The 22576-nt window shown below is 32.9% G+C and overlaps 1 protein-coding gene across 4 annotated transcripts in view; it reads left to right on the plus strand.

Annotated features, from left to right (window-relative positions):
* Positions 1-22576, plus strand: part of LOC143079625 (junctophilin-1-like) — a 49318-nt gene that overhangs the window by 1527 nt on the left and 25215 nt on the right. For 2 of the 4 annotated variants that reach the window (XM_076255064.1, XM_076255067.1), the window contains exon 2: positions 18396-18431. The exons of the other annotated variants lie outside the window; for them this stretch is intronic. In XM_076255064.1, coding sequence (XP_076111179.1) covers positions 18396-18431 — 36 coding nt within the window. The remainder of the gene's footprint in view (positions 1-18395; positions 18432-22576) is intronic. 4 annotated transcript variants of the gene reach the window in all.

The raw sequence follows: 22576 nt of genomic DNA on the forward strand, positions 1-22576 counted from the left end.
AATCAATGGTAAACATGTAATGTTTATAATCTAGTAATCATTAAAATCGATCCCAGTTCTATCAAAATGACATAATTGGACAGTGTGTTCTTTTAGCGGTCAAGGCCACTGTATTAGAATATTTAAACTTAAATGAATTTATGTAGCTCAAGGTCATTTTGATTTAGTACAGCTTTGAACATTGACAAAAAAGAATTTATATATTATAAGATATATTTTGTGATAAGAATAAAACAAACTGTATGCATTGAAGTCAAAACATTCAAGTATGTTAGATAGTTATTCAAATATGTTAGGATCATCACTGTTTGTTACTATTTCACCAAATGTAGATCACATTATTATTTAGTTCCTGTACACTCACTGCTTTCATTTAAAACGAGAAAAAAAAAAATATACAATAAGTCAACAGGAAGAAATTTTCTTGAACATGCTGAAGACAACTTGCAACGAAACTCAGACTACGTTCCACAAGCAAAGAATATAGAACAAGAGAAGAGTTTCTCATTTTTCTCTAAATTAAGCCCTGACGATCGACTTTGCATGTTATTTCGAAATTGTCCTATACTACGCTTTATAAGCATTCACTGACCTGCTTAGGTTGTAAAAAGAGGGAATATATAAACTAAGGGGATAACCTAAAGAAGATAATAAGAACAAGAACAAGCAACAGTCAATAAAACACTGCTTTCAATTGCTTACATCCGCTTTATTTCAACTTTGGTAGATTGTTGTCTCTGACAATAGTAATCATACGAGAACTCCTTATTATTATACTATCAACAGAGGATATTATAGAAATTGAGGTATATGATCCTCTACAAATATTAGAATAGAAGTCAAATTGGGCTCATATATCATGTATATGGGGTCCGACTATCAATAATTACATTCTTAAACCTGTACCGTATCATCTTGGAAACAGACCGTTCATTTGACTATATATTTGAACAGTTATATATGTACGTCTGAGTCAGTGACAACTCTACAACAGATTTATCCATCGGATCACATACACGAGTCTAAATTGAAAACTACGTTCAAACTATGATTGCGTTGGATAAAAACCGTAATTTTTATACGTGTGCATGTAAAACAAATTTCGTTGTAGAAGGATCTAAAAACAGAACAAACACAGGGGCGGATGCAGGAATTTTCGAAAGGGGGGGTGCTAACCCAGGGCACCCAGGGCAAAGGGGGGGGGGGTGCAAAACATATGTCCCGATACAAATGCATTGATCGGCAAAAATAAAGGGGGGGAGTGCGCACCCCCGGAACCCCCCCCCCCCTGGATCCGCCACTGAAACAACATTTTCCAAAGGACCAAAAAAGTGAAAAAATATATTTAAACAAAACGCATTTGACTAACAGGTCGAACAACTGATGTTCTTTAACCCTGCTGACTGCCATTGGCGATTGCCAAATAAAATTATCACAAGATGTAACAAAATGAATCTTAATATAAATTTAATACTAAACAGAAAAAAAAAATTTAACTTGTGGCCACGATGTTATGCCACAAACATACGGTGTTACAATATCAAGTAATCTTAAAGATAAATATGAAAAGCTACGAAAAGGACGGTAAAGTAAATAATAGTAAAACACGTATAGAACATTGAATGTAATGTCTTAGAAAAATAATTGTACTTTTCCTTGTGATTCAAGATACAAGACTCCAGAAGTACTAGAAATCGAAGTAGAACCTTAACATTACTTTGGAATTTTGTGTAAGACTTGTACCGTTCTATAGGTATGATAGGCGTTTTCCTTAAATTTACATCCCTATCTCTCTTAACATTTTCTTGGAATTCAAAATTACTAGTTGCTGTCTCAAAGATTTACCAATATTATTTTAAAAAGACCTAAAAGAAAAAAATGTTAAAGATTAATCTGTATAATGATGAAAATTGTTCTTTCGGATGTTCATGATGGTTCTTTCGGATGAATACTAGTATATGCGTGCACTCGCGGTGATAAGCTCTGTTAGATTGCATATATGATTAACCACAAGTGACTTATATGCGGACCCATCGGTCAATGTGTGCATATGCTCTGTTGATAGGGTGAAAACAAAATATGTTTGTTTATACTTAGGGCTACTTGAGGAAGAGCAATCATCAAGGAACACATTATTCATTTTAATATAATTTAATTTTGGATGTAACGCGTCTTCTGATTGGCTGACGTTATTTTGTTATGAGCCCATAGACATAATCTAGACATGCGACCATGACGTCATCAACGTTTTTTCATGGTTTTCTACGCTTTAAAATGGAATTTAGAATTAAATTATAAGAAATGACTGAAATATTTTTTCTGTCTATTCGAAATAACATAAAAAAATGTGGTGCACACTGTTAAATAACCCGCTACGCGCGTTATTCAGTGTGCACCAAATTTTTTATGTTATTTCTTCATAGACAGAAAATTATTACAGTCATTCCTTAAGTATTAAAGATGTGCACTGTCTCAGATTTCGTTTGTTTAAAATTAGATAAAATGTATTTTATAACTATCCCTATTTTTATGATGGCACCCGATACAGATAGTAAAACGAAATTGTATACACTCTCAGGGTACGAACATTTTGGATAAGGATCACTTGGAAAGATTCTATATATGAACTTTTATTTGATTGTGGTCAAGGCCAAGCAGACTTCGTGTGTCAAGATACAATAAAGGTGGATCAGAATCCATTGTCATACATCTCGATGGATATCTTTCATTTGATCTCATTCAACAATGTTCAAGTCCGAGAGAATCCGTAGGACACTGACAGGTCTTTTCAGTGATAATTCTAGGCTCATCAATTCGTGTTTGTTGCAATATTGATTCAAATTCAGCTTTCTGTAGGTTCATAAGAATTATTAACGAATGTCTTATTTTCTGGCTATCATTGACTTAAAAGTCAAAGAAAGTTGTCAAGGATTATTACTAATTCAATTCCAAGAATGAATATCGACAAAAAGTACATACGACTACACACTAAGCGATTTTGTTTTCATGCATTAACCTTTTTTACTGTACTCAATAAAGGCTTCCTCAAAAACCGCTTTAATTCGGTCCAAACCGAATACATTTTTAATTTGGTTGGCGTGTTGCTGGATATAAGTTTACTGTTAACGCGATAGTTTTTTTGAGAATTTACAGATGCTTCAAAAATATACGGTAGGGGTTGTCTCCTAATTATAAAAGCCGTACGATGGCCTTTCGTTGCTTATGTCCTCTCCATTTAATTATGATAGACAGTTGTCTTTTATATCATGTACATATCCAATCATGATATCACATCTTCTTTTTTATTTAGTATAAGAATTTTATTATGAGGTCATATTATATGATTTCAAAAAATGTTACATTAGAATTCTATATTGGCTCTTTTCTTATGAAAACTTCTCTAAATCAAGTGAACAAATTGAAGATCTAATTATTGTCATATGCTCGTAGAAAACTGAAAATGCTGTTGCTTTATAAGCATAATTTACAAAAAAAATAGTGTAAAAAGGGGGGTGCAAAATAATAAAATATAACCGTTTAATAGTACTAAGTATCGATTCTTTTGTTTCCGACAAAATAATACTTTAATATTATTTATTGTAAAGGTGAACTAAACTGGGTGAACATCTGAGAAAAAAAATGTTTTCATAAATGCCTGCGTTTTCTTTTCATCTGCTTTTACATAGAAGTGAAATTAAAGGTTAACTAAACTGGGTGAACGTATAAGAAAAAAATTTTTTTTCATTAATGCTTGCGTTTTTTATGCCCCACCTTCAATAGTAGAGGGGCATTATCTTTTCTGGTCTGTGCCTCCGTCCGTCCGTTCGTCCATCCGTGCGTCCGTTCGCTTCAGGTTAAAGTTTTTGGTCAAGGTAGTTTTTGAAGAAGTTGAAGTCCAATCAACTTGAAACTAAGTACACAGGTTCCCCATGATATGATCTTTCTAATTTTAATGCCAAATTATAGTCTTGACCCCAATTTCATGGTCCACTGTTTTATAAGTATATCAAATGCGACACGATATGCGTATGTCAGCTGGATTACTGTATCAGTGTATTTATACGATAATGAGACCTCCTTTTGCGAATTTATTTCTCATGGTATACCATATATACTCTTCATTCCTTCTATGAGAACATTTTGATCTAAGCTAGAAATGATACATGTTATTTGCAAATTATCTGTGACCTACTTTTTTTTGTGTACACATATAAAAAGTTAACCATAAAGCCAATTATATTTGGGTTAAGAGTTAACTGGTCTTACTTGTAGAGCCCCATGATTTTTGGTACCTTTTAAAATTGCCATACACCTATTATCATCTTGTTCTGAAATAAAAACCTTTCAGTAATAGTTTACCTTAATTTACATATATCGCGTACAAGTTGGTTCTGCTTAATACATTTCTCAGTTGGTTTATTCGAATAACTACGTTTCAACTACATCAAATTGCCATACCATCAAGTATTGCTCTTTCTAATTCTTCTCCTGTTAATCGTTTTTTTTTTAATCAATGCATTTGTGGGATTGACCGAAAAACACAATGTAGTCCTATATGTGTGCAATTATCCCCACCCCCAGCAAATCATTTAAAACTTTATCCGTAGAATCGATTAACAAGGTTTGTTTGACGGCCGAGTTTAGAGATTATGCACAGTTATGATCGGATTGGAGATTAAAAACCATTTGATAAGATTGAGATTTAAAACGTTATAAATATTGATACAGACAGTATTATTTGTCAGTGCTGCAGACAGTGTAACAGTATAGACTTCGATTTAATGGACTCGGTGTCGATTTTACACAGATGTTACGTGTGGTCTGTTTGATTGTTCTGTGTTATTCAAAGAGGCTGTGCAAGTTACATAATTCAGATATGATAACAAACCCCTGCTTCTTCTATTCTCCTGGTAACGATTCCGACATATTACTCGAAAAGGAACAGCCACGCAGTTTCACAATGTCGGCTATCTGCGTGCACAAACGTCAAAGAAAAACAACACAGCCATTACACAGTATCCAACATTATCCATTATCCATTGAGTGTTAGATTCATTAACTGGTGTTTGGTGCCTCTTTCAGCACCATTGAATATTTCGTAGCGGTCAGCTTTTATTTGAGGAGGTAGTTGGAGGAGAAAACTACGACCTTCGACTGGAAAACTAATAATCCTCGTCAATTAAGATTTGAGTCGAACACAATTACCACATGCAGGGTTCGATTTTACAACCTTTGTTGAAAAAAACAGGCCTCATAAATTCTAGAAAAACAAACTGTTTTTTTTAAATTATTTTAATAATGATTTTTAAGAAAATATTGGCAATCTTTTAAAGTCAGATTATCAAACAAAAATAAAACAAAAAAACGCTTAAAAATATCTGCTCAATTGCTTTAACATTGTGTTTGATGACTTTAAAATAATATCAACTGCTACTTGTAGACATAATTGATATTTCATACAAAGAAAATTGAATACTCTTTTATAATTGTGAATGTATTCCAGACTTATGCAAATATTTAATCTCAAACACTCAGAACTTGGTGAAGGTCATTTGAAGGTCGTTAACATATCCTTTAATTATTCTTACAACGTATGACTTCTTTGATCTTGACACGTGGGCATCGATCCTTACATATTTTAAACGGATTTATGGTATACTTGCTATTCAACAGTTGGTACTTTATTCATTCATCTTTTTATCTAGCCCAATAGATCGAATACGCATTCAATCATCAATCTTCCACAATATATATACCAAAACTTAAATACATATTTTAGGAAGAGGTCATTTCCCCAAATTCTGTTTAAGCGCATGAACATGAAAAATTATTGAATAATTATTAAATTAAAAACTGAAAGTTAAATAAAATAGATTTAATTCTTCAGAAAATGTCGGTTATGAGTTTGTACCAGTTAATTTACGAAAAAAAGGATATCTCTCTGTTTATACAAGAAGAATTCTTTAAACATAGATAAATTACCCCAATCAGAGCCCCAAATGTTTCCAAATGTTCTGGTGCAGATGCATAATGACTTTACAATACATGTCTTAATGATATACATATATAAGTGCAGATGAAAACGATGTATTATTATAACATTACAGAATGTTTTCTTGTATCCATAGCAACCCTCTTGGCGTTCAACAAAATATTTGTATCTCATTTGTTTTCAATTAACATCCCGAGGCTTTGCTTACTTACATAACTTCTATTGTTTACCATAGTAACCCTCCAGAAAATAATAAAATCCAGACTTTGTCTCTGCTTTATGTGTTGTTCTTGCTAACATTTCATGTCAAAGAATGCAAGAAGTTGATATACATGTTTGCTCAGTATAGACATCGATAATTATGTATCAAGCTTAATTGCATCTGGCTCATGTAAACTTGACCGTCGGCGGCATTAACTGTTTGTGTCATTTTGGTTCTTGGAATGCAGTCATACTTCGACTCAGAGTTCAACTAATGAAAATTCCGTTTTTTTTTGTGTTCCAACATTGGCGGATCCAGGGGAGGGGGGTCCGGGGGTTGGAACCCTCCCCCTTTTTTGGCCGATCAATGCATTTGAATGGGAACATATAGTTGGAACCCCCCTACCCTTTGTCCTGGGTTTGGACCCCCCTTTTTTTTAAATGGCTGGATCCGCATCTGTCCAAGAATCATATTTTATACACCGAGTTCTTAGTAAAGTTGTAAAGATTCTCTAAACATATAATGTATTTGATTTAACCCAAAAATATTTAAGAATAAAACTGATATTGTTGACACCCAAATTGATACCACACATATAGCCATTCCGCATTTTCTGTTTGATCACGGCATTTGCATTAGTTTTATTTTAAGTTCAAGAAGAAAATAAACGCAAGACATGCATAGTTTTAACTTGACTTCAGGGCGCTAGACACGTGTTTCTTTGACAACCTTAAGAAGATAATCTAGAGACCAAAAACTTAAATAGACAAATACATTAGGAACATCAGGCATTAAAATAAAAAAGAGGTTCCGAATAATGGCTAGATCGGCTCAGATGATTGCCAGATTGGCAGATAATGTCCATTGTCATTACCTTAAAGAAAATAGTGCTTATTCGATAGGGATGTGTAATTTGAATCCAATAAGCCAATGAAAAATCCAAGGTCATGAAAATATCTTTAACCCGTAATCAGCATGTCAGTTTTCAACAAAGGAAAATGGGAAACAGATTTATGTGACAAAATGTCGAACCATAACTGTTGGTTTTGTCACAAAATGTTCTTATCTCAGTACTCTGTTGTACTTTATATTAAAATTATCTGACAGAAAGATGTACCAAGCATACAACATACATAATTAACCTCGCTTTACTTTTAACCTTGAAGCACAGTAAGTGGATCATTAAAAATACCTCATTAGTTTCGGAGAAATATATGCTGTTTTTATGTATACTGTAATGCTATTAGCGTAAAGAAAGATTTGTGTATTGATTCATGTCATAAACTAAACCTATGAATATTGAGAATGGATATGGGAAAGAAGCCATATGCATATATTTATATGATTCTAGCTCCCTTTGCATGACAATGCACGTAAACATACAAAATTATACTATTCAACATGAAAACAATCATCTGAAAGATTTTTGTCACCATAGTTACTAGTCTGATGGTAGAATTATCGATCTCATTTAACCTATATTGTGTCTGGGCGACAATTCTCGCTTGGAACCACAAAACGAAGATATATCATCGTTTTCTTCGGTTAGATCTTACAGCTTCTGGTGACAAATATGAATAATTATATTAATAATTGAAAACACAGATTAATTTGTCAACACTGTATGACATGATGGACAATATCAACCATGTCAACATTCATATTATAAATAATCAATTTTCATGTTTTCTAAATGGAATTTTATACATTTTTCTTGACAGTTAAAATGATTGAAACATTTTCTACTGCCAATAATTTGCATTTTTAAATGAATATTTGGTTGTGGACGTGTCCAATTATATATGAGACTTCTATAAAATAACATAATTGTCTCGGTTATTATAAAATGAAATGAGATTTAAATTAAGTGTACACTGAAGTTGAATCTGATATATGTGTTGCTTTTTATATCCTTTTATACGGTATGGGGTTTTCTTATTGTTGAAGGCCTATAATTGCTAGTCTCCTCTTAATTTAATCTGTGTATAGCTGTCTCATTGGCAATCATACAAGATATATTCTTCGTTTTACATCAAAACCCAAACATGATTTTTGATAAACTCAAAAATTTTGCTGGAAAAAAACAATTTATACATGTTATAAGGGCGTTTTTGTCAAGGTGTATTTTATGTACTGACCGGACGTTCGAAAACGAACCATTGCCAATATAAACAGAGGAAATTACAAAGTATTTTGTACGCTAGCGTAAAAAGGAATACTCTTAAAAGAAAATGTTTTTATTTCCATTACATGAGCTCACAAGGAGCATAATACAATTTCAAACATTTTACTTCAGACAAAACCAGTTCAGTTCAAAGTACAAACAGTATATGTACATACATACATAAGTATTACATAATTTACCAGCATAAGTTCTGATAATTTAACGTAGGTATGTTTGGTAGCGTATCACTTCTTCGTACAATGACCATTTATAAGGTGTAAATTTGATGACAGTAAAATAAAAGCAATTGAGATTTCATTCATTAACAGTTTACGATAAAACTTTTTTTTATTTATAAAGGACAGAAACATCTGGCAAAGCAGTGTCAATCAACTTACAAGTTACAATTTTAAAGTACAAAGTACAATTTTTGAGAACAAAAGTACAAAAACCATTGGAAATTATCTGTTTAATGCTCGTAATATTTTTTTTAATTTTAAAATAAGAAATGCTAATGGATTTCTAGAAGATATTGCTTAAATGTCCCTCTGATATCTTTCACCCCTCTTTTGCAGAAGAACTAATTGTCAAATAGTGTTCAATAATCTTAAAAATTCAGCATTTCCAAAAAATAATGGTTTTAGATTTATTCAATCTTCAAATCTTCAATATGATATCAGAAGTATTGATAAACGGTATAATCTTTTGAAATTTGAAGTTCCATCCATTAAATCGAGTAAAATTACATAATTGCTTAACATTACTTTACTGCGTCCTCGATCTAGAGCAGGTAAGAACATCATGTGACCTTGTAAAGTTTCATCAAGTATGGAAGTACTGCTCTACTAGGTACACCCGTCTGATTTTTGTTTGTATCCATTGCGCATGTCATATCCAATGATAAGTCGCATACAGACATAAACAAAGATTTAAAACAAGTTATAAACAACATTTATATACAGGAACTTGATAAAACTTGAAAAACAGAAACGCAAATTTTTTATAGTCTACTTGAAGTTATTCAAATTCTGGAGACCCCGGGCCCTTTTAGTTAAAAAAAACTTGATATTTTAAAGAACTCGGAAAGTTAAACATGTTAAACATAAACATGTCATACGACAACAAAATCGTTAAATCAGAAAATGCATAGAGGAGGGTCTAGGTGGGTTGAGGGGGGGGGGGGTTCTGTTATTCTGTAAACATTTAATTTTCACCTCTTTTTTCTCTAATCTTCAAATAATTAACCCCTTTTTCTCTAATCTTCAAAAAATTAGACCACACATTTTCTCTAATCTTCATTTTTTTGCCCGTTATTCTCTAATCTTCTTTTTTTAAGGGCTATATTCTTTAATCATTTAACCCCATCCAAACCCTCACAAAGGCCAACATTCGGTTTTTATTTATTTTATAGGCTTATATAATTATATTCTTTTTATGTATACCTACCAATATTGATAATGTTTTGTAATGACGACCAAACCATAAGACCCAATAATTTTCTTTTTGATGGGGATCCATTTTTTTCGGGCACTATGAAAAGTACTTAATTCTTTGTGTGTTTAGAGAAGCTTGAATAATGAGACACGAAAGTTTTGTAAAATCAATGCTAAACAACAGAAAAAAGATGTTGATAATTCCAGTAATAAATATGTAGACAGTGATATAACATAGTAGCCTTTGCCTTATGGCAGTTGTTTCGATCCTCAGAAGCTGTAGTCAATCGTAAATTTTATAAATATCATGCAATCCTGTTAGATCTTTATTTATCTTTGCTGTTAGACACCATATGTTTTCAGTTTGCCAATAATACTGATCTCCCATGATTTATAGATAACAGAAGCAGGTATGTAATCGGTGCACTCATCCGTCCTTATTTAATTGTCTGGTATATGGAGGGTGAAATGACCGTAAAATACTGGTAGCATCTGTTCTTTTGGTCTATAGATATCGTGATCTATTGTCTGGGAGCAAACCATACTTTTATGAGCCGGATTGAATAAAAGATTTTTATCAGTTTCTGTCTCCTTTAAGTCACCTAAAATGTGTTTGTATGTGGTTTTTTTTAAAGCAAGTTCATGCGATCTTGTCATGGCACAAACCACACTTTTAATAAGCCGGATTGAATGAAAGATTTACTGATTTATATCAGATATTGTCTCCTCTAAGTCATCTCAAATGTGTGTGTCTGTGGTGTTTGTTTTTAAGCGATCTTGTCATTGAGCAAACCATATTTTTTGTAAGCCGGATTGAATTAGAGGTTTACATTAGTTACTGTCTCCTCTAAATAGGGTGCATGTATGTGAGTGTCTTCGATCATAAGTGCTTTTATGCTTTTCAACAAAGATCAAATTTTTCCCCCCGGACTTTATTTCAGGACAGTCCTTTCAGCACAGTCCCAAAACGGGCATGATGCTCTACTGCCAGCCCAGTCCGTTCTAGATTAATGCAGCCATTTTATGACTTCATAAAATAATACATGGATTATATATCGAATAACTTAAGTCAATGTTGTTGATAGAGGTTTTTTAAGAAGATTTCTATTATTCGTGTATTGAAATTGTTATAAGTTTTCGTTTAAAACGAGATTTCGTGTAGTTTCTGGTGTGAATTTTTAATTTTTGAAGAATTTGTCATATTAAAACTAGACTTTTGTTCATTAGTCCTCATTCATTAAAATTGAAATATCTAGCAATTGTTATTTTTGCAGTTTGAGAATTTGATAATTTTCTGTTTGAGATTATAATAATTTTTCATGATTTTCTAATGTGAGTAGTGAGATCGTTCGTTACCCATGATAGCAATATCTTTATCTATGTTGTTAATCTTTGGTGTAATAGTTAGATCTGTAGCACACCTCATAATTAAATATGTATAAGAGTTTCCTTTATCTCCGTTTATTATTTGTAAGTGCAGTTATGATTGATTGTTGGTTATATAACGACCATGCAGTAGTTCAGTACGAGCAATAGTAAAATACAATAGTTTGGTCCTGTCAAATAAACTGCCCAGAATGAAGGTCGGGAAAATTTGGATTACCACTTTTAAAATAAGGGTACATCATCGGATACGAACAGAAATGTTACATGGTTAAAGTGATTCGGTTTTGGTGATTTATACAATGCGAACGTTTTTTCATCATATACAATGTATATGTTTAGTTTAAAATTCAACACAATCAGTTATATTTGTCAATTTTCTGCACATATATACATGTGTAATTTATAATTTTTGACGAAGAAACGCCTTTGCAAATATCCTGTTCAGTCTGCAAGGATAGCTATGATGTATTCTCGTGACTCAGAATAGTTGTCTCGTCTGAAATTCACAAAAGATTGCATAGTCAGAACATCAGAGAAACCACAGATATGCGATAGTATTCATTTTTATCTATTTTGATGGTTACTTTTTCTGTTGAAAATGTAAATGCACACACACAATCCAATTACATATATAGTCTTACACTCCACAGGGTTGTAATTATCAGTGATTACTTAAGACTTAATCATATCCGGTTCTAATTAGTCACCCGTTTCCTATCGTTTGCCATCTGTTTATCAATATTGAATATGATCTGTTGAAACATGTGTACCAAATGCAGTCAGCATAGATGCTAGGATAATGATCTCGGTATTTGATTAATTAATAATTTGTTTTCTTTCGTAAACTGAAACATTCGCGCATGATACAGATATAGTTCATACTTGGTTGATAATTGATTCAGTAGAAAAAAGTGTGTTACCTTACTCGAAAGAATGCTGCAGTATTTTGGGCTTTGTACTGCTTATTTTGAGTTATTTTTTTTTATCTATCAACGTAAAATTGCAATCTTACGTCCTTCAAAGTTTTGGCTTATAATAAAAAGATAATGAAAAGGTAATATGTTTATTGTCTGTTGTCCACTAAAGATCTGCTTAAAATTGGATTGTGGCTAACTCAAGGTCAACCACACCTTATTGCAAGTTCAAAACGGTTCCGACCTAGAGCCGGTTTGAGTAGAATTCTTTGCATATATTTGTCTATCCTATTCACCGGTGAGCATGTTGAGCATTTGAAACATCTAGGGGTTTATAAACAAAATATGCATGATATTTGGCAAAGGAATCTACCAAATACCGTCATAAGTAGCCATGCAATCTGAAGTAAAATGGAGAAAAAAATGAATGTTTAGACATCACGGGGCATATCGAGATATAGGTTAAATAACTTGACATGTATTACGTATGCATGGGGTAAAAAAAGTCATGAACTGCATTTCAATCCTAAAGCTACGCAAAAACACAAGAATGCAAAACTTGCTATTCGGTGTGAGCCATGGCTCCGTGTTGAAGACCGAACTTTGACCTAAAATGGTTTACTTTAAAAAAGTACAAATTGTGAATTGGATGGAGCGTTGTCACATTGGCACTCATACCACATCTTATGATCTATATATATATATATATATATATTGTATTGCTATTAGACCTGTTTATGTTTTCTTCTCCGTTTCGTGTTTTGGGAGCAACCAAGTTAAAATTCCCTATTTCCGTTCTCAATTTTATTTGATCCTAGAAATTCCTCCCCTCCACCCCAATCAACAAATATCGAAAACAAATTCCTTGTATGATGTTGTCTTTTTATTTTGTTTCAGCTCAATGGTATATGAGCAACCAACTAACTATAAAATTCGAGGCAATGAAAGTGTCCTTGAATCCTATACAATTCCGCCAACAAACTTTTGCTTGCGGGATGCTGTCCTTTGTTGTTCCCCCAACCAAACATTACTATATTTAACCCAGTCTTTCAATCATTAAATTATATGTTGAGTAGTTTAATACTTTGATCTACAAGACGAACAATCATTGAAGATTAGAAAAAATAAAACAGTTGTCATGAATCGTTAATCAGATACTTCAGATCTTTAGTTCTAATGCTATATTGATAATACTTTAGTAGTCAAAATGTGTGTCTGTTCTTAAATTATATTGGTTTCTTGATAGAACGTGTGCAAAAAAAATAAAATTTTGAAATCTTACAATTTCTCACTCTCCTCTTTTTTTCCAAACATTTCAAATTGCTCCCTTATTTTTAACTCTTTTATATATAATAATAAATTATTTTATGAAAGTGTCACGTATTGATTAACATCTGAACAATATACAGTAAAACATATACAATATTTTAAAAAATAATCAACAGATACATTGTTTTTGTAAAGTCTGTATGTGCGCAGTTTATTGCCGTTTATCTCGTTGGCTTTGTCATGAAATACATCTGTTTGCCACTCTTGATTGTCCAATTCTGAGAGTTTTTCATTTGCAATTTTCATCACTAATGTCGTAGATAGCGTAGTGTCTTGTACCAATAAGTCCATATCAATCTTCTCTATCAGTTTGTTTACCATGAACGTCCATCCTTTGCGTCGACGGGCCGAATACAGTGGCGAATCCAGAAATTTTCATAAGTGGGGGCCCACTGACTGACCTAAGAGGGGGCCCGCTCCAGTCACGCTTCATTGATTCCCTATATAAGCAACCAAATTTTTTCCCAAAAAGGGGGGCCCGGGCCCCCTGGCCCCCCTCTAAATCCGCCTCTGGAATATTCTTCTGTTCTTTTATTATAAATCTATTGATTTTTGCCATATGACATTTTTGCAAGTAAGCATGATGCATAAACTTGAAGGTCAAAGATATGTTCTACATTTAACTTGTAATTACGTCACTAACATGACTACATAACTGAAAATTACATACCAGAAATAAATGAATTAAAATCGCGTAAGACTGTAATTTGCTGCTTCGCTATATGATACATTGACTTTTGGGAATTTGGTGTTGACATATTAAAAACTGATAAAGCATCTCAAAGAAGTCGCGGAAGGGATAAAGGAACGCAACCGTTGTGGGTGTGTGATGGGTTCCCAATGCTTGTCTGACCTAGCACTTTGTTTGAGTAAAGGTATGTTCTCAATCTAGTTGCTTCATCAGTACATATGTAGTCACTAGTGCTTGAATCATATATAATTCCATGGTTATAGTTAAATTTCAAGATCGTATTTCTTAGTATAAAGTTCAGTCCAAAACTTTATGTTTGTACATCAATGCACATGTAGTCAAATTTCTCTCTCTCTCTCTCTCTCTCTCTCTCTCTCTCTCTCTCTCTCTCTGTCTCTCTCTCTCTCTCTCTCTCTCTCTCTCTCTCTCTCTCTCTCTCTCTCTCTCTCTCTCTCTCTCTCTCTCTCTCTCTCTCTCTCTCTCTCTCAGATCTCTCTCTTCTATACTTCCCCCATTAGCAATGCTAAACGCTTATAACGTGAACCCTAATAGGGAGTTTTAGGGGTTTCTTACGACAGAGGTCGTAGTATTTATGTACCAACTAATTCTACTTTCCAATCCTACTCGTTGACATAGAAAAACAGATTCAGAGAGAAAGAAAGAAAGAGAAAGAGAGTTAAAAAAATTATATTGATTTCCATTGTGTTTTATATTCTAAAACAATCGAAATTGTAATTTTGATCTGACACTTGTTGAAATCATTTTGATGATTTTAATGAAGACGCAGAAATCGTTTAATAAATCTGACAGACTTCTTCCTGTGAACTGGTGAAGAAAATGGTTAACCAGCATTCCGTTTACAAAGCAAATTATCATTGTAGTAGAAAAAAATAGACTAATACTTCCATTTCCGATATTTGTCACGTATTGGTTGTATTTATGTTCTGAAACTGAGACATGCACGTTTTTGGCTTGCCAATTTCGTAGCCTCGTTGTGGAATGGATATATTATTGCTATACTTCTGAAAAGAAAAGAAAATTGAGAATGGAAATGGGGAATGTGTCAAAGAATAAACAACCCGACCAAAGAGCAGCTAGAAAAAATTTCTCAAAAAAGTATTTTTTAAACCTTATTCGGTTCATGTATATTTTATGAAGATATACAATTAAATGAAAGTACAGGTTTGCTAATGTTAAAATGACAGCAACCTAGCAACACGTCTTCCAATAGGTGAACAAATTTTAAAATATTGAGTAATCAAATGCAAGATAAATATCGGCTTGTTTTTATACGACCCCAAAAAAATTTTGGGTTCGTATAATGGTATGATGTCGTCGTCTGCGTCGTCAGCGTCGTCTGCGTCGTCGTCGTCCGAAGACACTTTGGTTTCCGGATAATAACTTTAGTTTAAGTGAATAGATCTTAATGAAATTTTTTCAGAAGGTTCAATACCACAAAAGGAAGGTTGGGATCTATTTTGGGGATGATGGTCTGAACCGTTTAGGAATTAGGGGTCCAAAAGGGGCCAAAACAAGCATTTTTTTAGTTTCAGGATAATAACTTGATTACCAGTATTTCAATTGCTCTGAAAGTATACTGCAATGTTTAAAATCACAAGTAGAAGGTTTGGATTCATTTAAGGGGTTATGGGGCCAAAGTTTAGGAATTAAGGGCCAAAAAGGGGCCAAAAGAAGCATTTTTCTAGTTTCCAGACAATACCTTGTGTGTAATTGCATGGATCTCTCTGAAATTGTACCACAATGTACCATATAACAAAGGGGAGGCTGGGATTAAGTTTTGGGTTAATTGCCCAAAATATTTAGGAATTAAGGGCCAAAAAAAGGGCTAAAAAGAAGCATGTTTCTAGTTTCCAAACAATCATGACAATAACTTGTGTTTAAGTGTATGGATCTCTCTGAAATCGTACTACAAGGTTCAATGTTACAAAGGAAAGCATGGGATTGAGTTTAAGGGTTATTGCTCCAAGGGGGGGGGGTTTCAATAAATTGGGGGGGATCTCAGCTTACCATTTTTTTAAGGAATTTTTTTTTTTTCAACATTTTTCAAATTTCAAATTTTGAAAAGTTTCAATAAGAAATATTCAATTGCACAGTATTGTGCAATAGATGTGTTAGATCTTGAACCACATTTATTTTGTGGCAAAAACCTATATTATGTCAAAAATTTGATCACATTCAAAATTCAGACAGTAGCAAGCTTGAATATTGTGACCAAATTTACCCCAACTGTTCAGGGTTCGACCACTGGGGTCGTATAAAGCTGCGCCCTGCGGAGCACCTGTTTTTTTTTAAGATGTAGTGGTCATATATATATATATATACACAAGTACACACCCGTGATATCGTGGGTCCGTGACTGAATTAAAGTATATAACTATGCCTAAGCCTTATTTTAGTAATTGGTATTGTCATCTGATAAAGTCATGTCAATTATAAGATACACAGTTTTCTCTCCTTTCAAATCTTTCTGTTTGAACCCGTCGACCTGGAACTAATCAATTATTGGTAATGTTAATTATTTGGAAAACAAAAAGTCTTGGCTATCCAGGAATGGAGTATTTTTAATCAACAGCATTGTCCTATATTAGTTATCTTAGAAAGTCTTGCTGATTGCTGAATAAAACTACAATAGGGAACAATTTGACAATGATTGAATTTAGTAGTGTCAGCCCTTTGATTATGACCCGTGTATATAACAAAATCCTAAATACACCGTTTGGTGGTGCGCCTGTCAAATGCGGAACGTACAGATAAGGTAATAGCTAACAGGTGAATATACTATTGGTATCGGTATCGGATTCGACCCGGAACTTGTTAATTATTGGCAATATTAATTATGTGGTTAACAAAAGGGTCTGGAGTGGTGTAATTTTTAATCTACACCATTGTCCTATATTAGTTCTATATAGAGTTGAATTCTTTGATTTGTCGTTTTACCCGATGACGGCTGACAAATTGGACCTCGTAATTTTAGTATTATAGATATATATATATATATATATATATACCAAACATGAATATTGAGGTCAAGTTACAGTAGTGATATAATTGATGAAATTACAGATTTTTATAAGCATTTCACAAAAGTTTTTCTTTCTTTCACGAACTGCAAATTTAAAAAATAATGCACATGTTTCCTTTATTGATTGAAATATATTTGAATGCATTTTCTTTGCATAGATGCACATTTGTTTGGAATGCACATACAACAGCATGAAATCACAATTTCACAATTTGTTCAAAACCAATCAATACAGTTGTTTAAAAACTGATATTTTAATTAAATAATCTATTCAATATATTTAAAAATTGTTATGGAATCATTAAAAATGTATGCAGACGAGACATTGAAAAATTTCAATGTAATTGTATTCATTGACGCCGCCACAAAACCCGTGTTTCTGAGAGAAAAAAACTTTGAAGTACCAATGAAGATCAGACATACAAAAAAACCAATATATGTGTAAATGTATGTTAATGTCAACATATTTCATTGAGAGTAAAATAAGATTAGCCAAATATCTGGTGCATTTATGACTGGTTTAAATTGCATCTTTAAAAAATACTTAACATTTAAGATGATTAAAATGTACAATTTTCAACCTTTCAACCAAGATTTCTCAAACTTATATATATATATTTGAATTGAATTTCTCAACCTTATCATAGATGGTGTAGCCTGAAAAAAATAACTGAATACATGATCGTTCGTTGCACCCTACCCCGACCCCACCCCACCCCAAGATTGATGTCGAGTCCAATAACTATCCTTGACAAATTAAATTTTGGAACTGCATATACATTTTGTAACTTCTAAGCTCGAGGTTTAAACACACGAGTTCCTTTTTTATAAGTTATCCTTTTAGGCACTTTATATATATATATATATATATATATATATATATATATATATATATATATATAAAAAAAACATTTTTCAATATTCAAACTTTAAGGTATGTGGTGTTTTGAAATCAAGTCATACTGTACTTATTCCTAAATTAATGCGTTAACAGACAAATTTAGTGCTTTTTGGTCCTTTTAGTTCTCGGGTCTAACAGTGTTCACGCGTGAATTGATCAAGAAACGCTACTTCGCAGAAATCACGGACAGCAAAGATCTCATGCAATTATGTGAGGAAAGCATAAACATTCTCCACTGTTTGACACGAAGCATGCATATTTTTTATTTCACAAATATTAAGTTTGCAAAATTACAATTCAGCAAAATTAATAAGACATTCCTTGTTTTTCATGCTATCAGGATTGCACACGAACAATGGGAAGGTATTTGTGTCGGGTGAGTTCGAGGGCGCTGCAGTCGCCTTTTAACCCAAAATTTTTTCACCCTTATTACATGTCGTTTTCACACCTTTGATGTACTTTTCAAAACATTAATATTTATTTATGTTATTATTGATCATTCATTTACACATATGTAAAAAATCAATGAATCTACAAAATGAATGGTATTCAGTAGAAACATTCCACAGTGAAACAGATGGTGTATTGTGATATTTTACCGAATACTCCAGTCTGTCTGTCTGTTTAGATATATGATACGGTCATAGTTTATGAGATTGTATAATGCTTTTATATGATATTATATAAGTAAAATGCATTTTAGAAAAGAAATATCCAAGAGAACAGCATGTTTTCTATTTTTGTAGATTTTAAATCCTTTTTTAGTAAACCACTGTTGTGTGAATGTTGTGCTTAATCCGTTTTATATTTTTCTTTGATTAGTTATATTATTAAGTATAAATCAGATGCAAAAATAATAAAAATCACAAATCCAAACGACCCTATGTTTATATTTTACCATGTTGACAAGCCTCTTTGGTGTCAAACTTACCAAAAGAGGTTTCCAACCTTTTGTTACAGTGACCATTATATTGAGCTTAAGATATAGTGTTCGGTAGAAAGCTCACTAGAGTTTGCGTTTGTAGGGTTCATGCTATACCAAATCAAAGTATTAAGGGTTTTCTGTGTCTAATGAAAGGTCTCGTCGCCAATAGAGTAATGTACATGATTTGGTTAGGCCTTGTATTTCTCCGAAAAGAACATTTAAACCTTTTAACGTACAAAAGTAACTGCAGTATACAGACAAAGAACGGTGACATGGTTAATGCGTAATAAGACAGATAAATTATGCCAGTATATATACTTATTTTGTATATTTATCAGGCATCTCGTGTCAATATGATGCTTCAGTTGAGCGAATAAAGCTCTGAATACAAACGATTCCATTGACGACTAAATGACCTTTCAAGTTCAAATGGCCGTCATAAACTAGTCTGTTGCCATGGGTTTCTCGTTTGACTTGTTTCCCATATTCACAGTCATGTCTGCGGCTATACGGTATGGGTTTCGCTCATTGTTGAAGACCATTTAGTGACCTATGATTACTTACGTGCACACTAGGACTAGGGTGGACATTTGATTCGTTGGTAACTAGGGTGGACATTTGATTCGTTGGTAACCATACCACATCTCCTTATTCTTATGTTTAAGTGAAAATGTCATCTGTCATTTTTCATGCGATGGAGTTTAACCTAAATTCCATTAGGTTTTCGTATTTAAATAATAACTTTTTTTTTATCATTTTTGTATTGAATAAATATCGCCAGTCATTTTCAAAGTGGAATGCAGAGAAACGTCATCTTGTCAATTTTGTCACACTATGACAGGCGTACATTTAAAATTAAAAAGAAAATGTTTTTGCACTTTTTAATAAATGCTGAGTTATGGTTTTTGGCAAGTATCTACAACTACATACATGTATGAAATATATTAACTGCACGTGTCAAGTAATGTATTCTATAATTACTGTACAATAGGGTAAGATTGGTTACAGATGTTAGTAAGAGTCATTGACATTGTTATAAATAAATGGATCGCATAAATGTGAAATTGTATTTAAAAGTTTTTAAAAAATGGTAAAAGCCTGAACTTGAACAAGCGAGAAAATATAATTTAGATCAATTTTTCAAAACGTAACAAGTTGGTTTCTGACGAGAGATTTTGGATTTTTATTTAAAATTCTAGGCATGCCTTCTCTTTGCACTCGTCCTGAACATGCATGAAATATTTGCCACTGGACGTTAAGCAATCGACAATTAACCCCAACTGTAGAATTCAGAATCTTTAATTCTTTCTAAACAAATTGCAAGTTAGAAAAAAATAATTCGATACTTTTCTTGACACTTTACTATGGTGACTATAAGCAATGACATTTGTTTGGCTTTCTCAGCAAATTGCAATCATAGATGGTGAGGTTTATGTCTTTATACACAGTGGAACTTGCTAAGAAACACCAATGAATGTCAAATGTACACGTAAAAAATCTCTTATTTAACCTCCGTTGTTATTCCAGGTGTACTTAAATTTTTTTCTTGAAGAATGAGATTTTACGCCAAGTATATGAAATTCTATTAATAACTTGTCAAGATTTGTAAGGAGGATAATCAACCGTTAACAGACTAAAAAGAAACATAAACCTAGTGAACTAGAGCTAGCTGTCAATATGATTATAAAAAATGAAAAAAAAAATGTTTAAAAAAATACCTTGACCCGTTTAGAGCCCCACAGGATGCCAGAAAAACCATGTACTCGGCACGTGTGTCAATCAGCATGACTTACTGATAACTCACGATCTTGGCATTCTTCCCAGGTATCTTGGCATGCTTGTATTATGTGTTATTATATTTATCTGTCATTATGATGATAGAAAAACTTCTGTTTGCACTCTGACAAAGGCCGCAGATGGTTTTAGTTCAGAACTTTATTGGTACAGCTTTTATCCGTTATTCCTGTAGATGTACTGTCCCAAGAGAGATGTTCTGATGCATCATAAGAGTATTGTTTCTAGTAACATGCCTTTTGTATTCTTAAGAACATTCCATCAGGTTTTGATTATTATAACATGCGCTAGCTTATTCAAACACAACCATGGAAATTACCTGCATATCTTGCTAAGATTAAGTACGAAAGACCAAGGGCCGATAATAAGAACCATTCGTATGTCTTACGAATGTCTAAAGGCGTCTTAAGATTTAGGAATGTAACAAGGCCCAGCCTCAGACCTATCTTAGAATGATTGACAGCCCTTAATGTTTAAAAAAAGTGCAGATTTAAGAACGATCCTTAAGTCTTCCTTAAAGCTATCTTACTAATTCCGGTAACACAAAATCGTTCTTAAATTTTGGTCAGTTATTAATTGTTCTTAAAACAAACTTAGCAACTTAGGGTTGTACCAAGAACAATTCGCAATAGCTTCACTTGATAGTTTTTGTAAGAGTGGTCCCGACTACTCTTAGCTGTACATTCACTTGGTAAAAATAGAACAAGTTGCTTAAAAGATTTTAATACGTGAACCTTAGAATTTTTTTAATTCCAAGTATTAATTCATCTGAATGGGAAATTATATGTCAGTGTTTTCTTGGCCATGTTGTGTGAAGGGTGGTAGTTTCTCTTTATTGTAAATCATTACAATTTTTGCTTGTTGAGTGAAGTGTTAAATATAACGCAAGGAGAAATTTGTGACCTTTTTTAATTTTAAACCAAGAGTTCCAAATGTTGAAGTTTAAATCATCACTTCTTAAATTTTACGGAAGCCATCATAAGTTGGTTGACCGTACCGTTATACAGATGATATCAGATATGTTCATTATGTCGTAACTACAGTCCAATTCCTTTTTCACGAATTTGACCTAACGAATTAGACTATTTACCGTAATACAATGAGCAACACGATGGGCGCAACACGTGGAGCAGGATCTGCTTACCCTTCAAGATCATCTGAAATCATCCCCTCAGTTTTTAGTGGGTTTCGTGTTGCTTTTATACACTTATTTTTTACATTTTTGCCTATTGAGTCTGTTTTGTTCACGCATTGTAATCAATTTAATGGAATTTGATAAGACTGTCATACAAGTGAGAGGTTTAGCTCTTTAAACCAGGTTCAATCCATCCTTTTTTACACTTTGTAAATGCCTGTAACAAGTCAGGAATATGACAAGTGTCGTCCATTCGTTTGATGTGTCTTATTTTATTTTGCCATTTGTTAAGGGACTTTCCGTTTTGAATTTTCCTCGGAGTTCAGTATTTTTGAGATTGTTTTTGTAAGAAGGCTTTCAAAATGTAAAAGTAACATGTTTTTTTTTTAAAGTGAAAAGATATAGGAAGATGTGGTATGAGTGCCAATGAGACAACTCTGCATCCAAATAACAATTTATAAAAGTAGACCATGATAGTAGTGATTTGACCAAAATGAAAGTAGGATAGAAAAATAGGCCTACGTCATTTATACAAGATTCAAATCCTACCATTGGCCTGGTGAATAAATGCGCACTCAAAAGAAAAAGCACTAATGGATTGTCCTGAGACAAGCATATTTTTATTAAAATAATAATTGTCTATAAGCAGTTAAATTAATTTCATGTC

This window comes from Mytilus galloprovincialis, chromosome 6 (assembly GCF_965363235.1).
Source record: "Mytilus galloprovincialis chromosome 6, xbMytGall1.hap1.1, whole genome shotgun sequence".
Taxonomy (NCBI): domain Eukaryota; kingdom Metazoa; phylum Mollusca; class Bivalvia; order Mytilida; family Mytilidae; genus Mytilus; species Mytilus galloprovincialis.